The 23035-nt window shown below is 38.9% G+C and overlaps 1 protein-coding gene across 1 annotated transcript in view; it reads left to right on the forward strand.

The window, feature by feature from the left end:
* Armh4 (armadillo like helical domain containing 4) overlaps positions 1-23035 on the forward strand; it is a 115282-nt gene that overhangs the window by 23012 nt on the left and 69235 nt on the right. The window contains exon 5 of the mRNA XM_026384130.2: positions 19968-20225. Within this exon, the coding sequence (XP_026239915.2) occupies positions 19968-20225 (258 nt within the window). The remainder of the gene's footprint in view (positions 1-19967; positions 20226-23035) is intronic.

Below are 23035 nucleotides of genomic sequence, written 5' to 3' on the forward strand. Positions count from 1 at the left end.
TAGGTTTTAAAAGAGTATGTTTTTGACACTTTTTCCATCCAGGCAACATAGGTGGGGCAGAAAACTATCATTATTCTGTCACTCATTGTTTAATCTGCTTCAGTAGCATTCACTTTCCTTTCTTCATGTGTATGTGTGTGCATGTACCTTCATGGTTGGCTGGCTCCAAAGCACATCACAGTGGAAGGGTGTGGCAGAGTAAAGCTGTTCCGCTCATGGCAGCCGGAAAGGAGAGAGAAAAAGAGAGGGAGAGTGAGGGAGAGGGAGAGAGAGAGAAGAGTCAGGGACAATATATAATCCCCAAATCTACCTCACCAACCGTGCCCACCTGCCTACAATTTTCACCTCCACTAATATACGTTCAGATTATGAATCCATCAAATAAATGACTTAATCTCCCCAATGAGGTTGAAGCCCTCAGGATCCAGTCATTTCCTAAAAAACTTACCTCTGGACATTGCTGCAATGGGTACCAAGTCTTAAAGGATGTGAGCCTTTGGGGGACATACTAGATCCAAATCATAACAGCTCTGGTGAACAAATAAAGGTGACCTCTCTCCTTCCTTATCTGGGGATCTCCATTCTGTCTCTTTCTTTCTTCTTACTGATAACTTAGGAATTTCAGGAGAAAGTCATATTGACAAGTGTGCTTTCATTCATTTGACTGAAATAGTATTTTTGGCATCGTGGTGGCCTTCAATTGGTAATGAAGTCAATATGCTGTGTTTTTCTTTTATTGGTTAAGAAGAAACCAGTTGGGAGAGGATTTTTTTTTTTTTTTTTTTGGTACTGGGAAATTGATCCCAGGGGTGCTTGACCACTGAGCCACATCCCCAGCCCTTTTATTTTTTATTTTGAGACGGGGTCTTCCTAAGTTGCTCAAGCCCTCGCTAATTGCTTTGAATTTGTGATCCTCCTATCTCAGCCTCCCAAGCCGCTGGAATTACAGGTGTGTACCACTGTGCTCAGCTACAGAGATACATTCTTTAAGTGGCATGAAGAAGTTTCTGCAGTATTTTCTGTAAAACTCTGGTGAGAAAACTAAAGAGCCCATGTAATTTTATGAGAGAATCTGCCCTTCATCCACACTGTAATTCACACATTTTTTTGTCTTCTCAATAAGTATTCATTTTCAGAGTATTTTTCTGTTATTTTATCAGTCCTCATGGGACTTTTCAACTTAGCTGGAAGCTAGAAAGAATGAATGAGTGAAAGAGTATTTCAAAATTCCATCTTTTTGAGAGAGAAGAGAGAGAGAGAGAGAGAGAGAGAGAGAGAGAGAGAGAGAGAATTTTTTAATATTTATTTTTTAGCGGACACATCTTTATTTGTATGTGGTGCTGAGGATTGAAGCCAGTGCCGAGCGCATGCCAGGCGAGCGCGCTACCGCTTGAGCCACATCCCCAGCCCCTCAAAATTCCATCTTGAGGCTATATTTATTTATTTATTTTAATATTTATTTTAGTTGTAGTTGGACACAATACCTTTATTTTATTTTATTTTTATATGGTGCTGAGGATCGAACCCAGGGCCTTGCACATGCTAGGCGAATGCTCTACCACTGAGCCACAACCCCATCCCCTTGAGGTCCTATTTATAAAGCCAAGTTTATGAGATTTACTTTGGTGGCTGTGTTGTGTATTCAATGTTGAAATCCATGTACTGTGTGATAAACTTGCACTGTTCCTAGTTCCTTTTGATTCTGTTGTGTGAGGTTAAGAGTGTTTAATTATGTTGAGAATGGGCACAAGTTTTGACTTTGTTCTTGAAAAAGCTTTGCTTTCTGATTTATTTATTTATTTATTTTTGGTGCTGGGGATTGAACCCAGGGCCTTGGGCATGTGAAACAAACACTGAACCAACTGAGCTATAATCCCCAGCCTTCTGGTTTACTTCTGTTTCAATTACAGAACCCCTTAAATGATATACAAGTGGGGAAAATGTGGAAAGAGTATAGTGGAATATATTCTTTGATTTTAATGTTGATTTATATTCTGACATACCCCACCTCCAGATGTCTGTTTTGGTGGGAATAATGGGGATTAAATTTTAAAAGTTGATAACTCTGTTAACATGGAAACACAAAACACTTAATACTTATTGTCCAATATGTTAGGAAGGGATCAGATATTTTTTTCTTGTTTTCATCTATGCATGATTTTCAAGTGACACATATGACCAATTATGAAACAGAAAATTGCTGGTGATTTTGGTTATTGACTGATTTGTGCGATGACACTTGATTGTCTTGTCCTGACATTGTTGTGCTTTCTTTTGAATTTATGACGGAGCTTCATCTTTAAGCACCTATGTGCTCTGTAGGTTAGTTAGTTCAGTAGATTCCTTACCACTCGGAGTGCTCATCACATTTGCTAAAAATATTCACAGGGCCAGCAGTGTTTCAAAAATATTTAAAATCAAGATTGTGATGTATTGCCATAAAGCTGTGTTCACAAATTCTGCTCTCGAAGCTGACATTCACTGATTTTTTTCTGGCAACCTTTCTTATCATAGGGAATTCAATTATTAGTAGCATCACAATTAAGTTAACATTGTTGTAGAGTTGGTTCCCCATTTTTTTTCTCTTGGTGCCTTTCTAGCCCCGATCAGAACTGCTCAGTAAAGTCACCCTTCAACCCTCATAAAATTATACATAATGGCTCACGATGACAAAAGAATTTAGCTTTGCATATATTCTATGTTTTTATTTATTCATTCATGGGTGCACTTACCAAGTATTTGGTGGTTAGAATAATGCCCAGAATAATTAGGAGTGGATCTTGGCTTTAGGAATTACAGGTTTTAGAAGAGGTAATGTAGATACATAAATAAAAATGCAAGGTGGAAGGCGAAAGTATTATGAAAAAGCACATAAAGAGGACATTTAGAGCTGGGAGAGAGACTTGAGCCAGCTTAGAGAAACACGGAGTAGATGTATCTGCTTGTGCACGTGTGTGTAAGTATTTATCAGGGGTGTTTCTATAGGTAAATTTGTATGTGTGTGTATCTTTATCTATAGATACATATTCATCACTTATTGATATTTATAGAAGAATAAATGGTGACAAAAATAAGAAAAGATTCTAAAAGATGGTAAATGGATACACCTACCACACTAGTGATGGATTATTTCAGAGACATATAATCAAGCAAGTTTTTTTCTAATTTATCTGGTTGCTTATATTATTCTTTTTAAGGTGTGGTACCAGGGACTGAACTCAGGGGCACTTGATCATTGGGCCACCTCCCAGCCTGAGGCTGGCTTTGAACTCGTGATTCTTCTTTCTCAGCCTCTGAAGCTGCTGGGATGACAGGTGTGCACCACTGCACCTGGCTAAATGAATTATTTTTTAAAACTTTTTTTAGTTGTACAGACACAATACCTTTGTTTGTGTTATTTATTTTCATGTGATGCTGGGGATCGAACCCAGTGCCTCACATACTAGGCAAGTGCTCTACCACTGAGCTACAACCCCAGCCCAATGAATTATTCTTTTTTTTTTTCCTCAATGAGTTATTCTTGAAGAATAGCTTTTAATAACAGGAACAACTGTTTTTCAGTGTAGAAGAGGCAACCAGGTGCTCAGTCTCAGGTCAACAGAGCTCTGATGTATAAGAAACCATACTGTTTCTCTGGAGAGGGTTGTTCAGATCCCAGGCAAAAGCATTAGTTCCAAATGACTAATCTAGGTTCATATTCAAGGGTTGAGAGTCCCTGTGGGGGCAGTTCGAAGCAGGGCTTTCTGCATGTGGTGATTTTTGTGCAGTTGTTGAAACAAATATAGAAGTATAAAATGGATTGCAGAGATTTTGAAGGTATTTTATGTCTGAAGAAAAATAAGCATTTTTCAAGGCATGATTGTTTTCAATATGAGAATAAACATATGTAAATATTCTTTTACTGGTGAAAACATGAGAATTTTATTGCTTTGAAATACAATTATATGTCTAAAAATGTATAAAATAAGGCAAGGAGGTATCAGTTGCACTGTGTTTGACTATATTCACCAGGAACAAATTTCTCTCTGATCTTGGGGCTAACAAGCTCCTAGGCTCCTGGGTCTTGACCTGTTCTGTGCTCTCTCTGAGAATGGTTTTTTTTTTTTTTTTTTTTTTAATCTAGTCCCAAAGCACTGGGCCAATTTTTCAGACAACTTGCCAGATTTTCTGGCATCTTAGCTCTTGGCTCAATTCCTGTGTGGAAGGTGATTTCTTATTTTCTCCTCATCACATAGAAAAGGAAGACCAAGATGTAAATTTCTCCCAGTGTCCACCACCAAGTTTCAAATGCCCATTCCTCTGTACATACTGTCTGCCCTCTTTCCAGATTGGACACACCTGTAATCCCTAGGCAAGTGAGCATCTGCTGACTGCCACGATTAACACCACATAAATCCCACCCTTCAGAGGAAGTTCCATCCCTGCTAGAAGCCTGATTTATTTCTAATCAGTACAACACTGTTCTCACCACACAAGAAATAGATCTATAACAATGGGTCATTCTGTCGTGTTCTATAGCAGATAATACTCAGAGCTATGATGTTCCATAAACAAAGGTCAATGAGTTAAAATTAGGGGAACCAGAAGGAGAAAGAAACAGTCCAGCTCAAACTTCTCTATGAAGCTCTCAGACCACCCATCATGCAATTACGAGTGGGAGATAACTCTGCTTCCCGTCTCAAGTGAATATTGACTCAACATTTAGCATCTTTAGACCTAATTTTTTTTTCCATCTATAAGGCAGATTGATCGATGTTTTTATCTCTTGGCTTATTGTATTTAATGAGATCTTGTATATAATGTTCTTAGCACAGTTTTTTTAAAAAATTAATTAATTAGTTCCAATTTGTTATACATGACAGCAGATGCATTTCAGTTCATAGCACACAAGTGGAGCACAATTTTTCATTTCTCTGGTTGTACACAAAGTAGAGTCACTCCATTCGTGTCTTCATACACATATCTAGGGTAATGATGTCGGTCTCATTCCACCATCTTTCCTACCCCATATCCCCTCCTTTCCCCTCTTTCCCCTTTGCCCTATCTGAAGTTCCTCCATTTCTCCCATCTTAGCAGTTTTTGACATGGAGTAAAAACATAATGTGACTTAGTTTTATGATTGCTGACTCCATTTCCTTAATATTATACATCATTTATCATGTGCTACTAGGTATTGATTGCTGTAATGAAATACATCCTCTCCTTGCAACCATGGGCCAGAGGCTGGGTAGATAATGTTAGCAAGCAAGGAGGAAGGTGCAGAAGACAGTAGGGAGTACTGCCTGAGAGAGCTCACGCCCCTTCTGAGCCAGACAGGTTCTGTTTGTATTGTTGCCAGGAGGAGAATCTGAGCTCAGTGATTCCAGGTCTCTGAGTCTTTCCAAGATAAGCTGAGCCTTCCGATTTTCATGTAGAATATTTTGATATTTTTAAAAGTATTGTGAATCAGTTACAGAGTTTACTTATTCTATTTTATTTTTATTACTCTGCATACCCCAAATGAACCTGCCTTCCCAGACATTGACCATCAATTTGTAACCTCTTAACTGAATTCTCTACAACTTGCTGAAGAACAGGATTGGATCTTTCTTCTTAGTCATGTGCACCTTGGCCTGTTGATGTGAGCGGTTGGGTATATGATGATCCATGGTTAAGTGCCTGGTTTTACAACCATAGTCTCATTTAACTGTTGTGCCTCCTGCTTGCCTTGCCTTGCTTGTTGTTAAATTTAGTGCTTTTGTGGGCCTGAAATTGAGTACTTTTTATGTGAATGAAGCAGCTGTTCTCAATCACAATCTACTAGTAATTCCATAACATTTTGCTTCGATTTCTTGGGAAATATCGAAGGGTTCTATATTAATTCTTTCTTTCTTTCTTTCTTTCTTTCTTTCTTTCTTTCTTTCTTTCTGTACTGGGGATTGAAGCCAGGGGTTTTCAAACCACTGAGCCACATCCCTGGCCCTTTTAATATTTTATTTAGAGACAGGGTCTTGCTGAGTTACTTAGGGCCTCACTGAGTTGCTGAGCTGGCTTTGAACTTGTGATCTTCCTGCCTCAGCCTCCTGAGCCACTAGGATTCCAGATTTGTATCACCATGCCTGGCCTCTATATTATTTCATTGATTTCTCACAGAAATCCATACTGACATCTGCACTCAGTTAGGTAAGAGGAACTCAGTAAACTTAAGTATGCTTTAGACCCCACCTTGGGAAGCTAGAGTGGGAGGGAGGGAAAGAAAGGAAAAGTAGGTTAAGGGAGATCTTTCTCTGAAAGTGTCATGGGTGTGAGGATCTGGGCATGGTGATCTCAGGGTGCAGAAGGGCAGGAGGATCATACATTTCAGGACAGCCTAGGCAATTTAGACCTTGTCTTAATATAAAAAAGGGCTGGGGGTATATAGCTTCTGCTGCGCGACCAGCACACTAGCTTCATACTATAGGTTCCGAACATAGAAATTAACTAGTGAGATCAAAATAAAGACACATAAACTCAATTTACCTGTTTTCTTGCCCAGCTCAGAGACAGCCCTTCCTGGCTCCTGCCTCGAGCCACCTGATGTGGTAGCAAGGTTTACACAAGAGACCAGCAGGAGAGAGAGAGAGAGAGAGCACGCCAGAGAGTGGGCTTTTATTGGGGAACAAAAAATTCAGGGGAAAATTCCATCCAATGAAGGTTTTTTATGTGACAAGAGACAGCATTCCAAGGTCAGGGTCAGTGATTGGTTTCAGGGTCAGTGGTCAGTCACATCCCCACACGGACAGGCTCTCACACCTAGAAAGGGTGGGGATAAAGCTCTGACACAGCTGGCCTGAGCGCCTCACACCCAGTCAGGGAGGTACCCAATCACGTGTGAGAACGGCTTCCCATAGTAGCTCAATAGAGTGTTTGTCTGGCATGCCTAGTGCTTGCCCTGGGTTGGATCCTTGGGGGGGGGGGGGGACAAAAAACCAAAAAAAAAAAAACCCAAAAAACAAAACAACAGCAACAATAACAACAACAAATGAAAAAGAAAAATAAAAGTTATAGAAGCAAATTTTGTACAAGGGACATTCCCCCTGAAGTCATTAGGCCACTATGACAAAAACATGTAGGTGGGTTTTTCTTTTTTCCTTTTAAAAGTTGATATACTCATTTGAAACATTTATGTAATTTAAATTAATAAAATTGTATTTGAGACCTATAAAGGCATTAATGCTTATTTTGGAGAGGAAGATAATTAAAATACTGTTGAGTTTATTTTTGTTTAATCAATGTATCGAGTGGTTATTTCAGGCAAGGCACAATGCTTGGTCATGAGGGGGTGGGTCCAAAGATGAATAAGACCAAATCTCTGCTTTCAAGGAGCTAAAGGCACACAGGCATGATAAAAAAAACCAAAAACAAACAAACAAAAAACCAAACACATATATTTCCAAAAATTAACCCTCAGTTTGGTTAAGTCAAGTCACGTTTTACATGAAGGGAAAATCTACTTTTATACGTATTTTTGCAAAATCAATAATCAACCTAACCAATCTATAATTTATCTTTTGAGGGTATGTGGGTTTTTATATACAAGCTTCATATGTTTGCTTAAAGCAGATGTTCCTTTAGGGCTACAAAATTGCTGAAAAGAAGGGTTTTATTTCAGATATCTCAGAATTTATAGATGCAATATTAATATAGCTCTTAGTTTCTCTGTATAGCACCCTTGAGAGATAGAATAGTATTGCCCTAGTCTCATTTTCCAGAGGGAAATATTTCAGCAGCCGTTATCTGAATCGAAAGTGAATTGTTTAATGAGCAGGAGTTAGACTCTAGCTTATTATTGTTGGAGGACTCTATTAGGATAACTCAGTTTAATTAGGGGAAGGATTTATTGAAGATAACGGAGAATATGCAATTATATGAGGTCAAGGGGATTAGGTAGTGAGTAGGAAATGTGAGTGTAGTTGTGTGGACTGTGACTCTTAGCTTGTTACTCAGAGAGATGACATTATCAAGAGCAAAATACTCCTATAAAAGAAGGTAATGTTAAATGAAATAAGAAAATATTCGGGGCTGGGGATGTGGCTCAAGCGGTAGCGCGCTCGCCTGGCATGCGTGCGGCCCGGGTTCGATCCTCAGCACCACATACCAACAAAGATGTTGTGTCCGCCAAGAACTAAAAAATAAATATTAAAAAATTCTCTCTCTCTCTCTCTCTCTCTCTCTCTCCTCTCTCACTCTCTCTTTTTAAAAAAAAAAAAAAAAAGAAAATATTCTAATATCTATCTGAATCTAGTTCATTTTACAACTGATATTTGAAGCAGAGGGATGCTCTTGCCTCAAACCATTTTATTTTGTCATTAATGTATGTTTTCAATATTGTTAAAGGTTAGATTTGAGGACATTTTATTTTTTATTTTTTTATTTTTTTTATTTTTTTTTTTTTTGGGATCTAAGATCAGTGCTTTATTTATTTACTTATTTATTTATTTTGTACCATATATCTACTGCTTTCATTGGCTTTTTTTTTTTTTTTTTTGGGTTTTTTTTTTTTTTTTTTTTATTGGTCGTTCATAACATTACATAGTTCTTAATACATCATATTACACGGTTTGATTCAAGTGGATTATGAACTCCCGCTTTTACCCCGTATACAACTTGCTGTATCACATCAGTTACCCTTCCATTGATTGACATATTGCCTTTCTAGTGTCTGATGTATTCTGCTGTCTGTCCTATTGTCTACTATCCCCCCTCCCCTCCCCTCCCCTCCCCTCCCCTTTTCTCTCTCTACCCCTTCTACTGTAAATCATGTCTTCCATTTGTATTCTCTTGACTAACCCCTCCTTACCTCTTATATGACATTTTGTATAACCCTGAGGATCGCCTTCCATTTCCATGCAATTTCCCTTCTCACTCCCTTTCCCTCCCACCTCTCATCCCTGTTTACTGTAAATATTCTTCTCAAGCTCTTCGTCCCTACCCTGTCCTTGTTTACACCCCTTATATCAAAGGAGTCATTTGGTATTTGTTTTTTAAAGATTGACTAGCTTCACTTAGCATAATCTGCTCTAATGCCATCCATTTCCCTCCAAATTCTATAATTTTGTCATTTTTTAATGCAGAGTAATACTCCATAGTGTATAAATGCCACATTTTTTTTATCCATTCATCTATTGAAGGGCATCTAGGCTGGTTCTTGAGGACATTTTAAATCATTACATTTTATGTTACAGTTAGTGGGAAGTTTGAACTTTAGAAAAATTTTTCAGAAAATGGCATAGATTTATATGGGAGATTTAAAAATTATGGTGATAAATATTTAAGAGAGAACTGAAGAAACTAACATAAATATTTGAAGAAGGTTATATTTAATGAATAATATCATTTGAGATTTTATCTAATTTTAAAAGGCCCCTGGTTATAGTTGCTCTGATGAATATTTGAAATTGGAAAATTTGAAAAACAAATAAAACTCTTACTCAACTTGTTGGACTTACTTCAAATGAATATATTAGAGATACTTTTGAAAAGTACATTGTCTGAGGGCTGGGGAAGTGCTCAGTGATAGAGTTCTTGCCTAGCATGTACAAGGCTTGGGTTCAATCCCTAGTACCATCAAAAAACCAAAAGGAAACAACAACAACAACAAAAAGGTACATAATTTGAATTTCAACTTCAGACAGAAAATTCTGATGGACTGTAACATAGCAAATAACCAGATCTTGGGTAAAAGACGCATCAATGCGTAGATGAAATTACAAGTAGTGAGAAAAGATGTATTAATGCATAGATGTACTTGTTAGCTTGGTTTTGGGGAGGAAAGATATAAAATCTCCAGAAAAAAAGCATGCCCAATGAAGATCCATAGGTTTTCCACAGATTAAAATCAAGCAACTGTGAAATTTGTAATAAAAAGTCAACAAATTAATAAGGAAACAAACCCCCATAACTGAGAGTCAGCGAAATGACAAATGATCCGTTGGCCTTTTTTACCCAGGACCTTAGATACTAAAATTACCAGACATAGAATATAAAATAACCTTTTGAAAGAGGTCTCAAGAAACGAAAAAATGAAATCATAAACATGAACAAGTAATAAGAGATTTTAAAAAATGACCCAGAAGATTTTAAATAATAAACAAATAAGACATTTAGAAATATAAACATAACTGCTGAAAATAAACACTTAAATGATGAGTTAAATACAACAGAAAAAGAGAATTAATGAACTGGAGGATCAATTTGAAGACATTATGGAGAATGCAGCATAGAGACAAGTTCGATATGAAAGGAAAGCTAAGCTACGTGGAGAACAGAATGAGAACTCACCTGTGTGCCTCATCAAGGTTCCAGTGTGAGAAGGAACAAAGGACAGAAGAGAGAGAAGATGTGTTGTGCTAAAGACTGAACGTTTTTTCCAGAACTGAAACAAAACAGGAACTCACAGACACAGGAAGCACAACATGTACCACCCCAGAGAAATAAATAATCAGAAATGCAAAAACAAGTCCTCAAAGGATGTACAGCAACATTATTGGAAAAAGTGAAAACTTGGAAATACTCTCAATAACCATCACCAGCAGAATGGATAGATAAAATAGTGGTATGTTAATACAATGAAATATTCTATGCCACTCAGGAATGAATGAATGATTGCTGCATGAAACAATGTGGGTGACTCTCATAGTGAAAGAAGCTAGACACGAAGAAACATATACTGTATGGTTCCATTTATGTAAATTTCAAACACTGGGAAATCTAATCTATGGCATTAGAAGTCAGGATAATGGTTACATTTGGAAAAGCAAGGGAAGTAGGAAGGGGGCTTCTGGGACAATGGGATGTTTCTTTTAAAATCTGGTCGGTGGATGTATTCATCTGTTCACTTTGTAGTAGTTAATTAAGCTATACACTTGTGATTTGTTAACTTTTAATTTATATTTTATATGCCAATAAAAAAATTAAGCTGGGTATGATGGTGCACACCTATGATCCTAGCAACTTGGGAGGCTGAGGCATGAGGATTACAAATTCAAGGCCAGCCTGGACTATTTAAAATAATCCAAATTCAAGTATTCTAAAAACATTTTTAATGACTGGTAAGATAGTGATTAAATTTAGTTTTAAATATGCATGGGAAAAATTTAAAAGTAATAGGTGAAAAAAAAGAATAAAGAAATGCAGTAGTAGAATTACAATTGAAGAGTCCCGACATATTCAGTAATTTCAAATGGCATTTAAGGGAAGAAGGAAGTTAAGAAAGGAACATACAGAGATGCAGCAATGTTAATGGCATTCTAGTTCTTAAACGGAATGTTGAGTTCTCCAGGGTTCACTATATTATGAATCTTAATAATATAAATATTGTTGAGTGCATATGTATATGCTATTTATATTAATATTTATGTTATTAAGCTTCAAAATTCATATGTACATATAAATATGTATTCTCTTTAATTTTTCTAACATTGCATAATGAAAGTGTAAATACACTTGGCAGGAACATTTCAGATTTTGAAAGTATGGAATTCTGTAAGTTCTGAGTCTGCCTAACGTTGTAAACTATTGCATTTTGTGTTCTGAAATTTCTGTGGTTCTTCAGCACCTTTTGGTCCTGGAGAGCCATCTGCTGGAGAGTTGCTTCATATCCTCACAACAGGTTAATTTTTTTCCCCTAGTTTTGCATTCAGTTTGATGACCAAGTTAAAAAGAAAGAAAGGAAGAAAGAAAAGCGATAGGGGTTCCCACAGGCCAGCACAGGGTCTTTTAGAAAAATACCACCAGCATGTGTGAGGTCAGGCCCTTCCGAGGGAGAGCTGGAGGCGAGGACATGCTCAGTCTGTGTCCAAGAAAGCTACTGTTTCTTTTCAGGGTATTCTTCCACATGCATTGTTTACCTTAGGTTCAGTTTTAAACGTAGGAAAGGGAAGAAAAAGGTCTGAAAAGAGAGATTTGACTCATAAAACTAATGAATAAATAAATAGGCAAACGGCGAGCATTTCAAATGATCATTGCCACTCTAAGAAGGTGCGGATACAGGTGAGATGCTGTTCTGTAAGTCAAGGATAGGTGGAGCATCTTGGGAAACACGTGTCACCGTTCTAGATCTTACTCCTCCCATTGTCAGGATGACACATTTTAAGGATTCTTTCCGCCTTTGACACATTTGAACAGCCTGGAAATGCTGTCTATTTGTCTGTCTACCTTCTGGTGATCTAAAAATGTCTAAGCCATTATAAAAATGCAGTTAGAAAACTGAACGCCATAGGTAGGTCCTGCCTATGAAACCAAAAATAGATTTTGTAGCAACCTATTCTTAATGAAATTGAAACTTGGTTTTTGTTAGTCTTAGGCAGAAATGTTTACATGGAATAAAGAAATTGGACTTGTACCAGATGCACTGGTGCAGCCTGTAACCTCAGCAGCTTGGGAGGCTGAGGCAGGAGGATCTTCAGTTCAAAGGCAGCCTTAGCAACTTAGTAAGACCATCTCATAAATAAATAAATAAATAAATAAATAAATAAATAAATAAAATGTCTTTGGGTTCAATACCTGGTACAAAAAAAAAAAAAAAAAGGGAAGGAGAAAGAAAGAAAATGGGTTTGACCTAGAGAAGCAAAAATCTTGGGTTTAAACAAACTCATGTTAAGATTTACTATGATATTATTTGAGCACACAAGGTAGTTATTTGACTAGCTAGGTAGCCTGTGAGTAAAACAAAGCTCAAAAACTTGTTCCCTGTTTAGCTAACAATGTACATTTGAAGGATAATGCCTGCAAAGCTTTTGAGCTCTTCAGAAGAAAAGCCCCAGTAAGTACTCACAAAGCATTGTTGTGAGTTATGATGCAGCTTTTAAAGAGATTCTGTCAGAGAGAGGCCAGGCAGATGAAATTGGCTTAGCGTACAGTCTAGACACATTTTTCTTCCTGTCACTTGCAGCAGGACATTTCTCTGTTTGAGCTCTGGTTATTCCTCTTAATATCGTCAAGCCTCTCTTAGCCACATGGCACTTGAACCTGACATTGCTGTTTAATATTTTACCCTTTCATTTTTAACTGTTTCAATTCACAGCAAGCACAACAATCTGGAATGGAGCCATGTTTTAGTCTGTGTAGTCTCTGTTGCATGCTGAGCTGTCTACTGTCTGAGCATTCTGATACCTAAATTAGGTGTTTCACTATTAAATTAGGTGTCAGAATTTTTTTTTTTTAGTAGTGGGGATTTCATCCAGGGGTGCTGTACCTCTCAGCCATACCTTGGCCCTTTTTATTTTTTATTTGACACAGGGTCTCGCTAAGTTACTTAGAGTCTCCCTGAGTCACTGAGGCTGGCTTTGAACTTGTGATCCTCCTGCTTCAGCCTCCAGATGTGCTGGGATTACAGATGTGTGCCTCTGCACCTGGCTAGGTATCAGAATTCTTTTTTATCTAATATTTATTTTTTAGTTGCAGATGGACGCAATACCTTTGTTTTTATTTATTTATTTTTATGTGGTCCTGAGGATCGAACCCAAGGCCTCGCACATGCCAGGCGAGTGCTCGACCACCGAGCCACAACCCAAGACCATAGGTATCAGAATTCTTGACAGTGGACATACTAGCAAGAGCATCAGGTTGAATGGATTTTTCCTGTAGCATCCTCACCAAGATCAAGACACCAAGATCTTGATCTTGGTGAGGATGCTGCAGGAAAATCCATTGGTTCCGTGGCAATGAAGCTTGACCAGTGCTGACTGTTCATTCTGAATTCAATGGGACCCCCTGAGTTTTTGAGGGGATGCTGGTTCAACAGGAGTGAAAAGGGAACTTGGGCAACGTATGTCATGTGTTTGGGTGTGAGAACAGTGCAGTTTGGTGGGAGGATTTTGCCCACCCAGAGAGATGGTTACTCAGATGCCATCATGCCTTCTGAACGATGCCAGTTCCACTGTGTGGTGTTATGCAGTAATAAGCATCCAATCAACCTAGGAAAAAGACATGTCAGTTCTGAGGATGTGCTTCCCATTCCAGGTGACATGACCAGAAGGAACTTCTCTCACTAAATTCTCTGAACTTGCCCTTCTCAGGGTGCAGTCATTTTTAGGGACTCTCAGGACAAATACAACTTTAAGTCTTTGAACCTTGTTAACTGATGTTGGTATACGAGATGTATCTGTTTTTCATGTTTCTTTGTAGACATTCAATATTTTTTCTTGTGCCATCTTTGTAGGGAATAATTTGTGTGTGTGTGTGTGTGTGTGTGTATGTGTGTACCCACGTGCTTATATGAAATTCAGATAAACAAAAATAAAATGGGGATTTATTTTTTAAAAATTTTGAAATTCAGAAAGACTTAATCTATAACCTTTATGACCTTCCAGTGTCATTTGAATGATCTCTTCCTTCAATTTTAGAATTTTAGATCAGGGATCTTGTTACTGTTTTTGGCACAATTTTGTTTGCTGAACATTTATGGCATAGCATTGCCCTTTGTGTTCAGAGGTGTTTATGATGTTGCTTCTCTTGGGTGTACTCGTTGGAAGATCTGCCTTTCTCTTCAGTTCCAATGAACAGAAGATGAACACATAGCACTCTGGTTTGTTTTACACCTGTTGGTCTTACATTTTTGTCGCATGAACTGCAAAGTAATGTGTTACTACTTGTTTGTTAATTGTTACTCTGTGTTTCCTGAGAGCTGGGTTTTACAAAAACTGCATATATCTTATTTTATTCATTTATTCATTCACTCAACAAATGCTTCTTGAATACTGACGACTGCCAGGCAATTTACTAGTCGTTGGTAATACCACAGAATATAAGACTATCCTTCCTTTACTCAATAATTTCCCACTTTTCTTGGGTCAAGCTGCTATAAAAGACATTATTTTCCTAGTATTAGAAAAGGTGTTTTGGGTCTGTAATAGTAGTCAGTGTTCCATTGGTATTTGAAGCAAGGTAATATATGACTAAAGATGTTTAATGGCTACAAAGTGATTGTAAAAAGAAAGAATATTTTCTGGCAGAAAAAAAATAAAGGTAGACTAAAACAGCAATCAGATTCCTATAAGGCTCATCTTCCTATTTTTCGATATGGTTACTGAAACTTCCTTTTTATTTATTTTTCCTGACACTTCCTTTTTTACAGCTATCTTTGTGTGTGCTCTGTTATTTTTACCAATATTTTAAGTACAAATAGTTAATCTTCTAAGTTGCTTCATGCAAAAGGATGAGCTTGATCATACCAGGCAAGGCTTTCCTTTCTCATCTCCCATGTAAATCAGTCCTTACTGTCCAGTGGTATCAGCTGTGTGTTACTCAGTAAGATAGCACTGGAGAGCGTGCACCTGGGTTTTATTGTGGGACTCACTGGAAGCTATCTCTTGTTGGGCATTTTGGGGCAGGGAAGGAAGGAAGGCTGTACCATGGTGGATGAGTGCAGGAGGGTGTAGGAGGCATGTTGAGTCCAGCAATGTCCTCCAAATTACATCCTGAACGTGGAGACCTTCTTGTTGGCCTAGGTATGTTTCGATGCAACCCTCTCTCTGGAACAAAAAAGTTGTGGTAAGGATACAGTCCCTTTTGTTCTTTACAGTTCTATACTTTAAAGAGGAAGAATTAACTGAAGAGGTTGAAGTCCAGGTTGAAGTTGTCCTTGGCAGGTGGTAGTCGTCAGGGAATAGTGAACCTTGAGGATCATTATCAATTGTCACAGTTAATTCTATCATTTCTGATTTCTTAGCTTTGTGGGAAGGAAAGGAAACGAAGAGTGACTTTATAATGCTTCAAAAATTAAAGTACTGATCTTTTCAGCTTATGGTAAATTCTCATCTGTGGGAGGAAGATCAGCAGAGTCCTCAAATAATTTGGATGATCCCTGATGGTTTTCTCTATAATCCTCTTGCCCCATCACTTTTTCTCTATGCAGTCTCCTCCTCAGCTTCTTTTCAGTTGAAGTCCATGGTCTATGTTTATAGTTACCACTTCTTCCAGAATCAGCATCCTTCTTATCCTCTCTCCATTCCAGTAAAACCAGCTGCTGGTTAAATCTCTCTGCCTACTCAATTGTCCACCCATGTCTACACCCAGGCAGCTGATTGTGGCTGGGGAAAAACACAACCGTCCTAATGGGTCTCACTTTAAATTTATGATGACATATCTCATAGGGCTCACCACATTTCCCCTGAGAATTTGCTTGCCCATTCTGCAAGATGCTATTTCGCGCTTTCTCCTTTCACCGCAAACCACTGACATTTCTCTTTTCCTATCCAGTTTCTTGTTTGAGAACATGAGAAATATGAAGATTACTTGGACATATTCCTACCACCAAATCTACCCACTGCCTGCACCTGTGCCTGCTTTCTCTGCCCTTCCTCCTGTAGTGGTGGTGGATGTATCTGTGCCAACCTGTGCCCTGGATCCCGTGCCCTGTCAGAGTAAAGAAGCGAACCTTACATAGCGACCACTACATGCTAGGCTTCGTTCTAAGTACTTTCTATATTAACTAATGAAATCCTTAGAACAGCCCTGGGATGATAATGATAGGAATAATAGCATTGTTACACAAGAAGAAGCTGAGGTGCAGCCAAATTCAGAAACTTGTCCAAAATTATAGCCACAATAAGTTCATGTGGCTCCACAGTCTGGATGTCACTGCTATATGATACCATGTCTCCCAGAATATGGCTCTGGCTTCTTCTCCTCTCTTTCTTTGCATCATTATTACCCTTCTCTACTGGATCATATCCATCAACTTACAATCAAGTTCTAGTGTCTTCTATTTTTTAAAGAAACTTACCTTTTACCCTATATTTCTCTTCAGGTATACCCTAATATTCCTGTGCCGCAGTCTGGCTGGGCACAATTCAGGAGCTACTTGTCAAAAGAAACAAACTTTATTTTTAAAACTACAAACGCCAAACAAAACAGCTCCTCAGGAAAAACCCTCAGAGCCCAACTGCCACCACCGGCTTCCACAAGCCTCTCCACACACCAACCACCACCTCCCACAATCCTCCTGCTCTTGAGGCCGATTGGCTAGGTCGCGTGGGTGGAGCCAAAGAAGTCCCCCAATGAGCAGTTCCGTTGTCTGAAGGGCAGGGAAACAGCCCAATGAACATGACCACAGAGGAGCCAATCAGCTAGATGTTGCTGGGGCCACTGTGAGCCAATCATCAGCTGGCAGTCTGAAGGGCAGGGAAACAGCCCAATGAACATGACTGCAGAGGAGCCAATCAGCTAGATGTTGCTGGGGCCACTGTGAGCCAATCATCAGCTGGCAGCTTGAAGGGCAGGGAAACAGCCCAATGAACATGACTGCAGAGGAGCCAATCAGCTAGATGTTGCTGGGGCCACTGTGAGCCAATCATCAGCTGGCAGCTTGAAGGGCAGGGAAACAGCCCAATGAACATCACCGCAGAGGAGCCAATCAGCTAGATGTTGCTGGGGCCACTGTGAGCCAATCATCAGCCGGCAGCTGGAAGTTTGCTGGCAGCTGGAAGTTTGCTGGGGCCCCTTTGGCTGTGGCTCTCAACATTCCTGTTCTTTTTCAGCCAAATTTCTGGAAATAATTTTCTATATTTGGTTCGTTTCTAGTTTTCTTTTGAACCACTCCAACCTGGCTTTTGTCCTGATCCTTCCATGGGGGAAACCTTTGGTGAGTCACTAATACCCTTCTGATGGCAAAGCCAGAGGGACATTTGCAGTCTTATTCAGCCCCTTGGAAATGCTTTATTCTTTTACCTTACTGCACATGACACTCTTCTTGGTTTTTCTCCTATGTTTGTGGTCACTTCTTTGACTCCTTTGTGGAATCCCCCTTGACTGGCTAACCTCTAAATGGTAGATTGCCCAGAGCTTGGGCAGGACTACTGCCCTTTCTGTCCACACTTGCCCTCTTGATGATTTCAACCAGTCTCAAGATTTGAGATATTGTATGTGACTTGTTGACTTCCAAACTTTTTAGCTGTGACTTTCTCAATGACTTCCAGCATTCCATGTGGATATCATAGGCATGGCCATTACACAGACTATCTCAAATAAAAATTCTTGATCTTTCTTATTATCCTTTAATTTCCATTTTCAGAAATGTGCACTTCACATTATAATTATCAGCAGGGCTCCACCTTCAAATTACATTCCAGGTCTGACCACTTTGAATCCCTTCCTGGACTGTACCCTAGTGCGAGAACCATCACCTGCTCCCTAAGTGTTAAGCAGGAGATGGTAGCTCACACTAACCTCCTAACCTCCTCCTAATGGGTCTTACTGCTCTGTCTCTTGCTCTGATATGGATAATTCTCCACCTTGTAGCCAGAGTCATTTTTAAAACGTATAATTTAGATCTGGTCCATACGTATTCCCTCTTATTGCATTTCCATATTCTGTCTGTCCCTGTCCCCAGTTCAATCTTCCTTGCCATGCATATTTGCCACAAGACTTTTGTTCTTGCTGTTAATCTGCTGTGAATACTTTCCTTGTAGACATTGACCTCAATTAAACAAGAGAATTTATTATTTTGGTATGGTCTCTGTTCGAATTTTACTTTATCAGAAAAGTTTTCCTTAATCTGTCCATCTAAAAATAAGAGCACCTGGCATTTTCTTTTTTCTTGACAGTTTATTTATATCTACTTGTTTGCTGTATGTCTCCCCAAGTGGCATATGAGCTCTGTGAAGTTAGAAACTTAATTGCTTTATTCATCGTTCCTGGAATAGCACCCATTAGGTGCACAGTAAAAATGTGTTTAATTTTTGGAATAGTGACAGTTATTAAATCCTACAACATTAAAGGCCCTATAAGAATAAAAAAAGACAAGAGTTATTATTTTTTTCTTTTTTGCATTTCTGGGGATTAAACTCAAAGCCTTGCACATGCTAGGCAAGCACTGTACCTCTGGTCTAAACCCCTGACAGGAGCTAATATTTTTTAAAAGTCACAAAACCTCTAAATGATACAGGATGATGGGTATGTGTGAAGAAGGTTGTTTGGGAACAAAAGAAAGTCTCAGAATTCTTGAGTTGCTTTGGTTGTTTCTGCTCCCTGTTCCCTGTTGAGCAACCACTGTGTGGACCCCTAATGGAAGAGATGGAAAGAAAGGCCTTCAGTGAACTCTCTGAGCTTTGGGATGCATCCATGGTTGGGGGAGTTGGAGTATTCCTAGAAAATTGATATAGGTAAAACAATACAAACTTGTGATCTTATATTCCTTAAACCCATTTAACTTGAAGCACTGAAAATGACAAGTTATAGATGTTAACTCTGATGATGGTGATAATGACAATTTTTTCCACATATTGCTTTTCTGACTCTCCTTGGTACATATCCTGTTTCCCAGTTTCCTGTAGAGTGGGATTGAGAATGTGGATGCAGTTGTTTTCTTGGGTCACTCCTCCTCAGGGAGAACAGGACCCAAGAGCGGATTTTGGTGCCTCTCTCACTTTACATTGTTGTGAGATATGTTCTCTGATGTGAAAGAATAGAAGGAAATGCCAATATAATGAATTCACCTCTTTAATATTTTGAGAGCTGAGGGATGGGAACAACTGTTTTTTAAATTCTGTTGGTATTTCTGTGTTAATTTCTAACATACACCTTTCATGACCTCTGGAACACAGAAATGGGATGTTTATTACCCCTGTAAATATAAATTACTTCAATAACAACTAATAATACCTGAACTTTGACTCTCAGTAAGCATGATGCATGATATTTATCTGACATAATATGGTTTTTTAAAAATGTGTGGTGTATAGGGTTGGGGATATAGCTCAGTGGTAGAGCACTAGCCTAGCATGCACCAAGCCGTTCAATCCCCAGTACTACAGTGAAATAAAATAAAAGGTATATGGTGGGTGCATAATCCTGCAAAGCTCACATCATCTGACTGGCTATAAAAATTGGTATTCAAAGACTCAGTGTGAGTTTTGGGTAGTGTTTGGATCAGCTGAAAAGATCTGTGTGTTTTGAGAACGGGCTCATTGTATATTTTCATGTTTCCCTTTGATTTCTATTTTGCCCAGAGGGAGAAGAAGATGAGGATGAAGAGGATGAAGAAGATGAAGAGGAAGAGGAGGAAGATGAGGAAGAGGATGAGGAGGATAAAGATGCGGACTCCCTGGATGAGAGCTTTGATGGCGACTCTGAGTTGCCGAGTTTCACTCTCCCTGGCATCACATCCCAGGAACCCGGCTTAGAGCAGGGAAACATGGACCCTTTGGAGGGAGCCACCTACCAGGTGCCCGATGCCATTGAGTGGGAACAGCAGAATCAAGGCCTGGGTAAGAGTCATGTATTTCCCTCTCCTTCCTTCTTCCTCCTTTACTGTTCTAAGGTGACAACTTTCTATCTTTGGCATCTGTCATGGAGCAAAATGATTTTTCTGTTTATGAGTAGTTCATTTGGGGGGAAAAGTCAGTTATTTCTTTAAGAAATTTATGTTTATAAATAGCAGATTCCAACTGTCCCTGATGAGAACAGTTATCTGATTTTGGGAAGGAATCCCATTTTTTTCCTTCTCAGCTACAAGCATTTTAAGAAGACTTGCAAGTAGGGAGGAAAAGCGCGCAACCAATGTTGAGCAAGAGCACAAATGCATGGGAGTCAGAAAGCAAATGTGTTTTGTCACCTTCTGTCCTTTCAGAATTTTTTTCCTCAGGGGACATTCTTCCTCTGCCAGGATGTGAGCATTGGGGTTGTCCTACAGCTTTTCTGTTTATTGTCCAACACAGTCTCCTCTCACCAGCTGAGAGTCCAGATATCCCTGTGCTTACTCTCTCCAATGCATGGTTCATGTTTTCCACAAGACACTCGGAGAATGCAGACTGCATCCCTGTCTGTCACTCCCTTCCTGCAACAGGGAAGCTCCCCAGTCTATTCTTTTTTTTTTTTGGTCAGGAATAGACACTATTAACCTCCGAATGAGAGTCAGTCTCCTTCTTCCCTCCTCTTCTTTTTGGCACTGGGGATTGATCCCAGAGATGTTTTACCACTGAGCTACATCCCCAGCCCTTAATTTTTTTTTAAATTTAGAGTTAGGGTCTTGCTAATTTGCTTGGGCCTTGCTAAGTTGTTGAGGCTGCCCTTGAACTTGCAATCCTTCTACCTAAATCTTCCGAGTCACTGGGATTACAGGCGTGTGCCACAGTGCATTGTAAGGTCCACTCTCTTGACCCGATGAGAAGCGACCTCTTTAAAAAAATCCCCTTCTTAGTTTTTAAACAGCTGGGCCTGTTTATACCTTCAGCCTGGCAGACATTAAGTTGAAGAATCATATGATTGTTTTGGGGGCTACTTCAGTGAAAATTTGAATGTGGGTCTGAGACTTTGCAAGGAGAGGGGATACTGAGGGTTAGTGTCCAGTGGACAGGCAGAAGGTATTATTGCTGTGCATACGATATCTGCTGAACTGTTTTCTGAATAAATGCAGCATGATTTGGGCAATACATATTGACTCTAAAATATGTCAAATAAAACTGTTAAAAGTTTATAGAGGTATGAAAATGTTGTGGTAAATACCAAAATATTATAAAATAAACACAGAATAATATGAACATAGGTCTTTGAACAAGTGGACAAATATTTAGTATGAAATACTCCTGTCCTACTCTGGCAGGTTTTAAATGAATGGGAAAAAATACAAAATACAAAGATAACTTATTACAGTGCAGGTTAAAAACAAAGAAAAAATCTACACATAAAGTGACGCTATCATGTATACTGTAACAATCTTTTTATCATGGAAGGATGAATTTTCAGGACTCTAGTGCTTTGCTAGGGAAGGGAGTGAGAGAGGTTACCTTCCTACAGAAGGAGGGAGTTCATATGGCACCTACCTTTGGTTGTGGTCAAGGAAATAAGTTTCCTCACTTATGAAGTTGGCTTGCTGTCCATGAATCAATGTAAGTAATTGGAGGAACTGTGAAGAAGAAAAATGTAGAGAGGCTTCAGTCTGAAGTTGCAATGATTATGGGTTGTGGCCTTATAATGATATTTAACACAAATTTATTACTGAATAGGAGTCGGATTTTTAAGGAATCATCAAGGTATATACTGCAAACCATAAGCTGCACCCATCTAAAGGGTACAAGTCAATGAGTTTTGACAGTTGTCAGCCACATATCCACTTCACAATCACATGCAGAATGTTCCCGTCATCTCATCCCAGTGATTACTCATGCCCTCTGCAGCACCTCCTTTAGCCCTCAGCCCCAAGTCTACTTTTGACACTATAGATTAGTTTGCATTTTCTAGAATTTTATATAAATGGAATCATATGGTATGTAGATTTTTGTGTCTGGCTTCTTTCACTTAGCACAGTGATTTTGAGATTGAGCTGTTTTGTATGGATCAGTAATTTGTTCCTTGTCATAGCTGGGTGTTACTTAGTTGTATGGATAGACCACATTTTGTTTTATCTATTCACCTATTGATGAACACTTGAGTTATTCAAATTTTTACTTAATAGCAGTTAAATTTTAAGATGTAGTAGGCTTAAAGCTCAGGACAAATCATTCTGTTGTCTCCTGTCCTGCTTCTGGATTCCAACCCCTACACACAGCTAACATTTCATAAATTAGTGATTCCAATTGGTGGCTTGATATGCTTTTAAAAGTGATTACTGCAGGTGCTAAGGCTTTTTTCCCCCTTATTATTATAATACTTTACTATTTCCCTAGGTGTCTCTTACTTTTTACTCTTCTTTTCCCAATAAACTCGTTCTTCCACCCTGTTTTTAGCCTTATGGGTTTTGTGGAAACCAAAACAAGAATCAATTCAACCTGGCATTTTTCCCACTGGGGAAGATTGTATTTTGAGGAGTGTCTAAGGCTCAAGATTTTTTTTAAGTCCCACCAACTTTTTCTTATAGGGGCAAGGTTTTACCTCCTAACTCAAAGGCCACTACCAGCTTCTGGGATAATATTAATTGATCCAGTTTCCTAAATATTTTCAGGTCAGGTCCCTATTTGTGGTGGATTTTGTGGTACTAGAATAATGGCTTTCCTAGGATGTCTATGTTGTGCTCTCTGGAACCTGTGAATATGTTACCATACATGGCAAAAGGAGTGTGCTGATGTGATAAAGTTAAGGT

This window comes from Urocitellus parryii, chromosome 6, assembly GCF_045843805.1.
Source record: "Urocitellus parryii isolate mUroPar1 chromosome 6, mUroPar1.hap1, whole genome shotgun sequence".
NCBI lineage: Eukaryota > Metazoa > Chordata > Mammalia > Rodentia > Sciuridae > Urocitellus > Urocitellus parryii.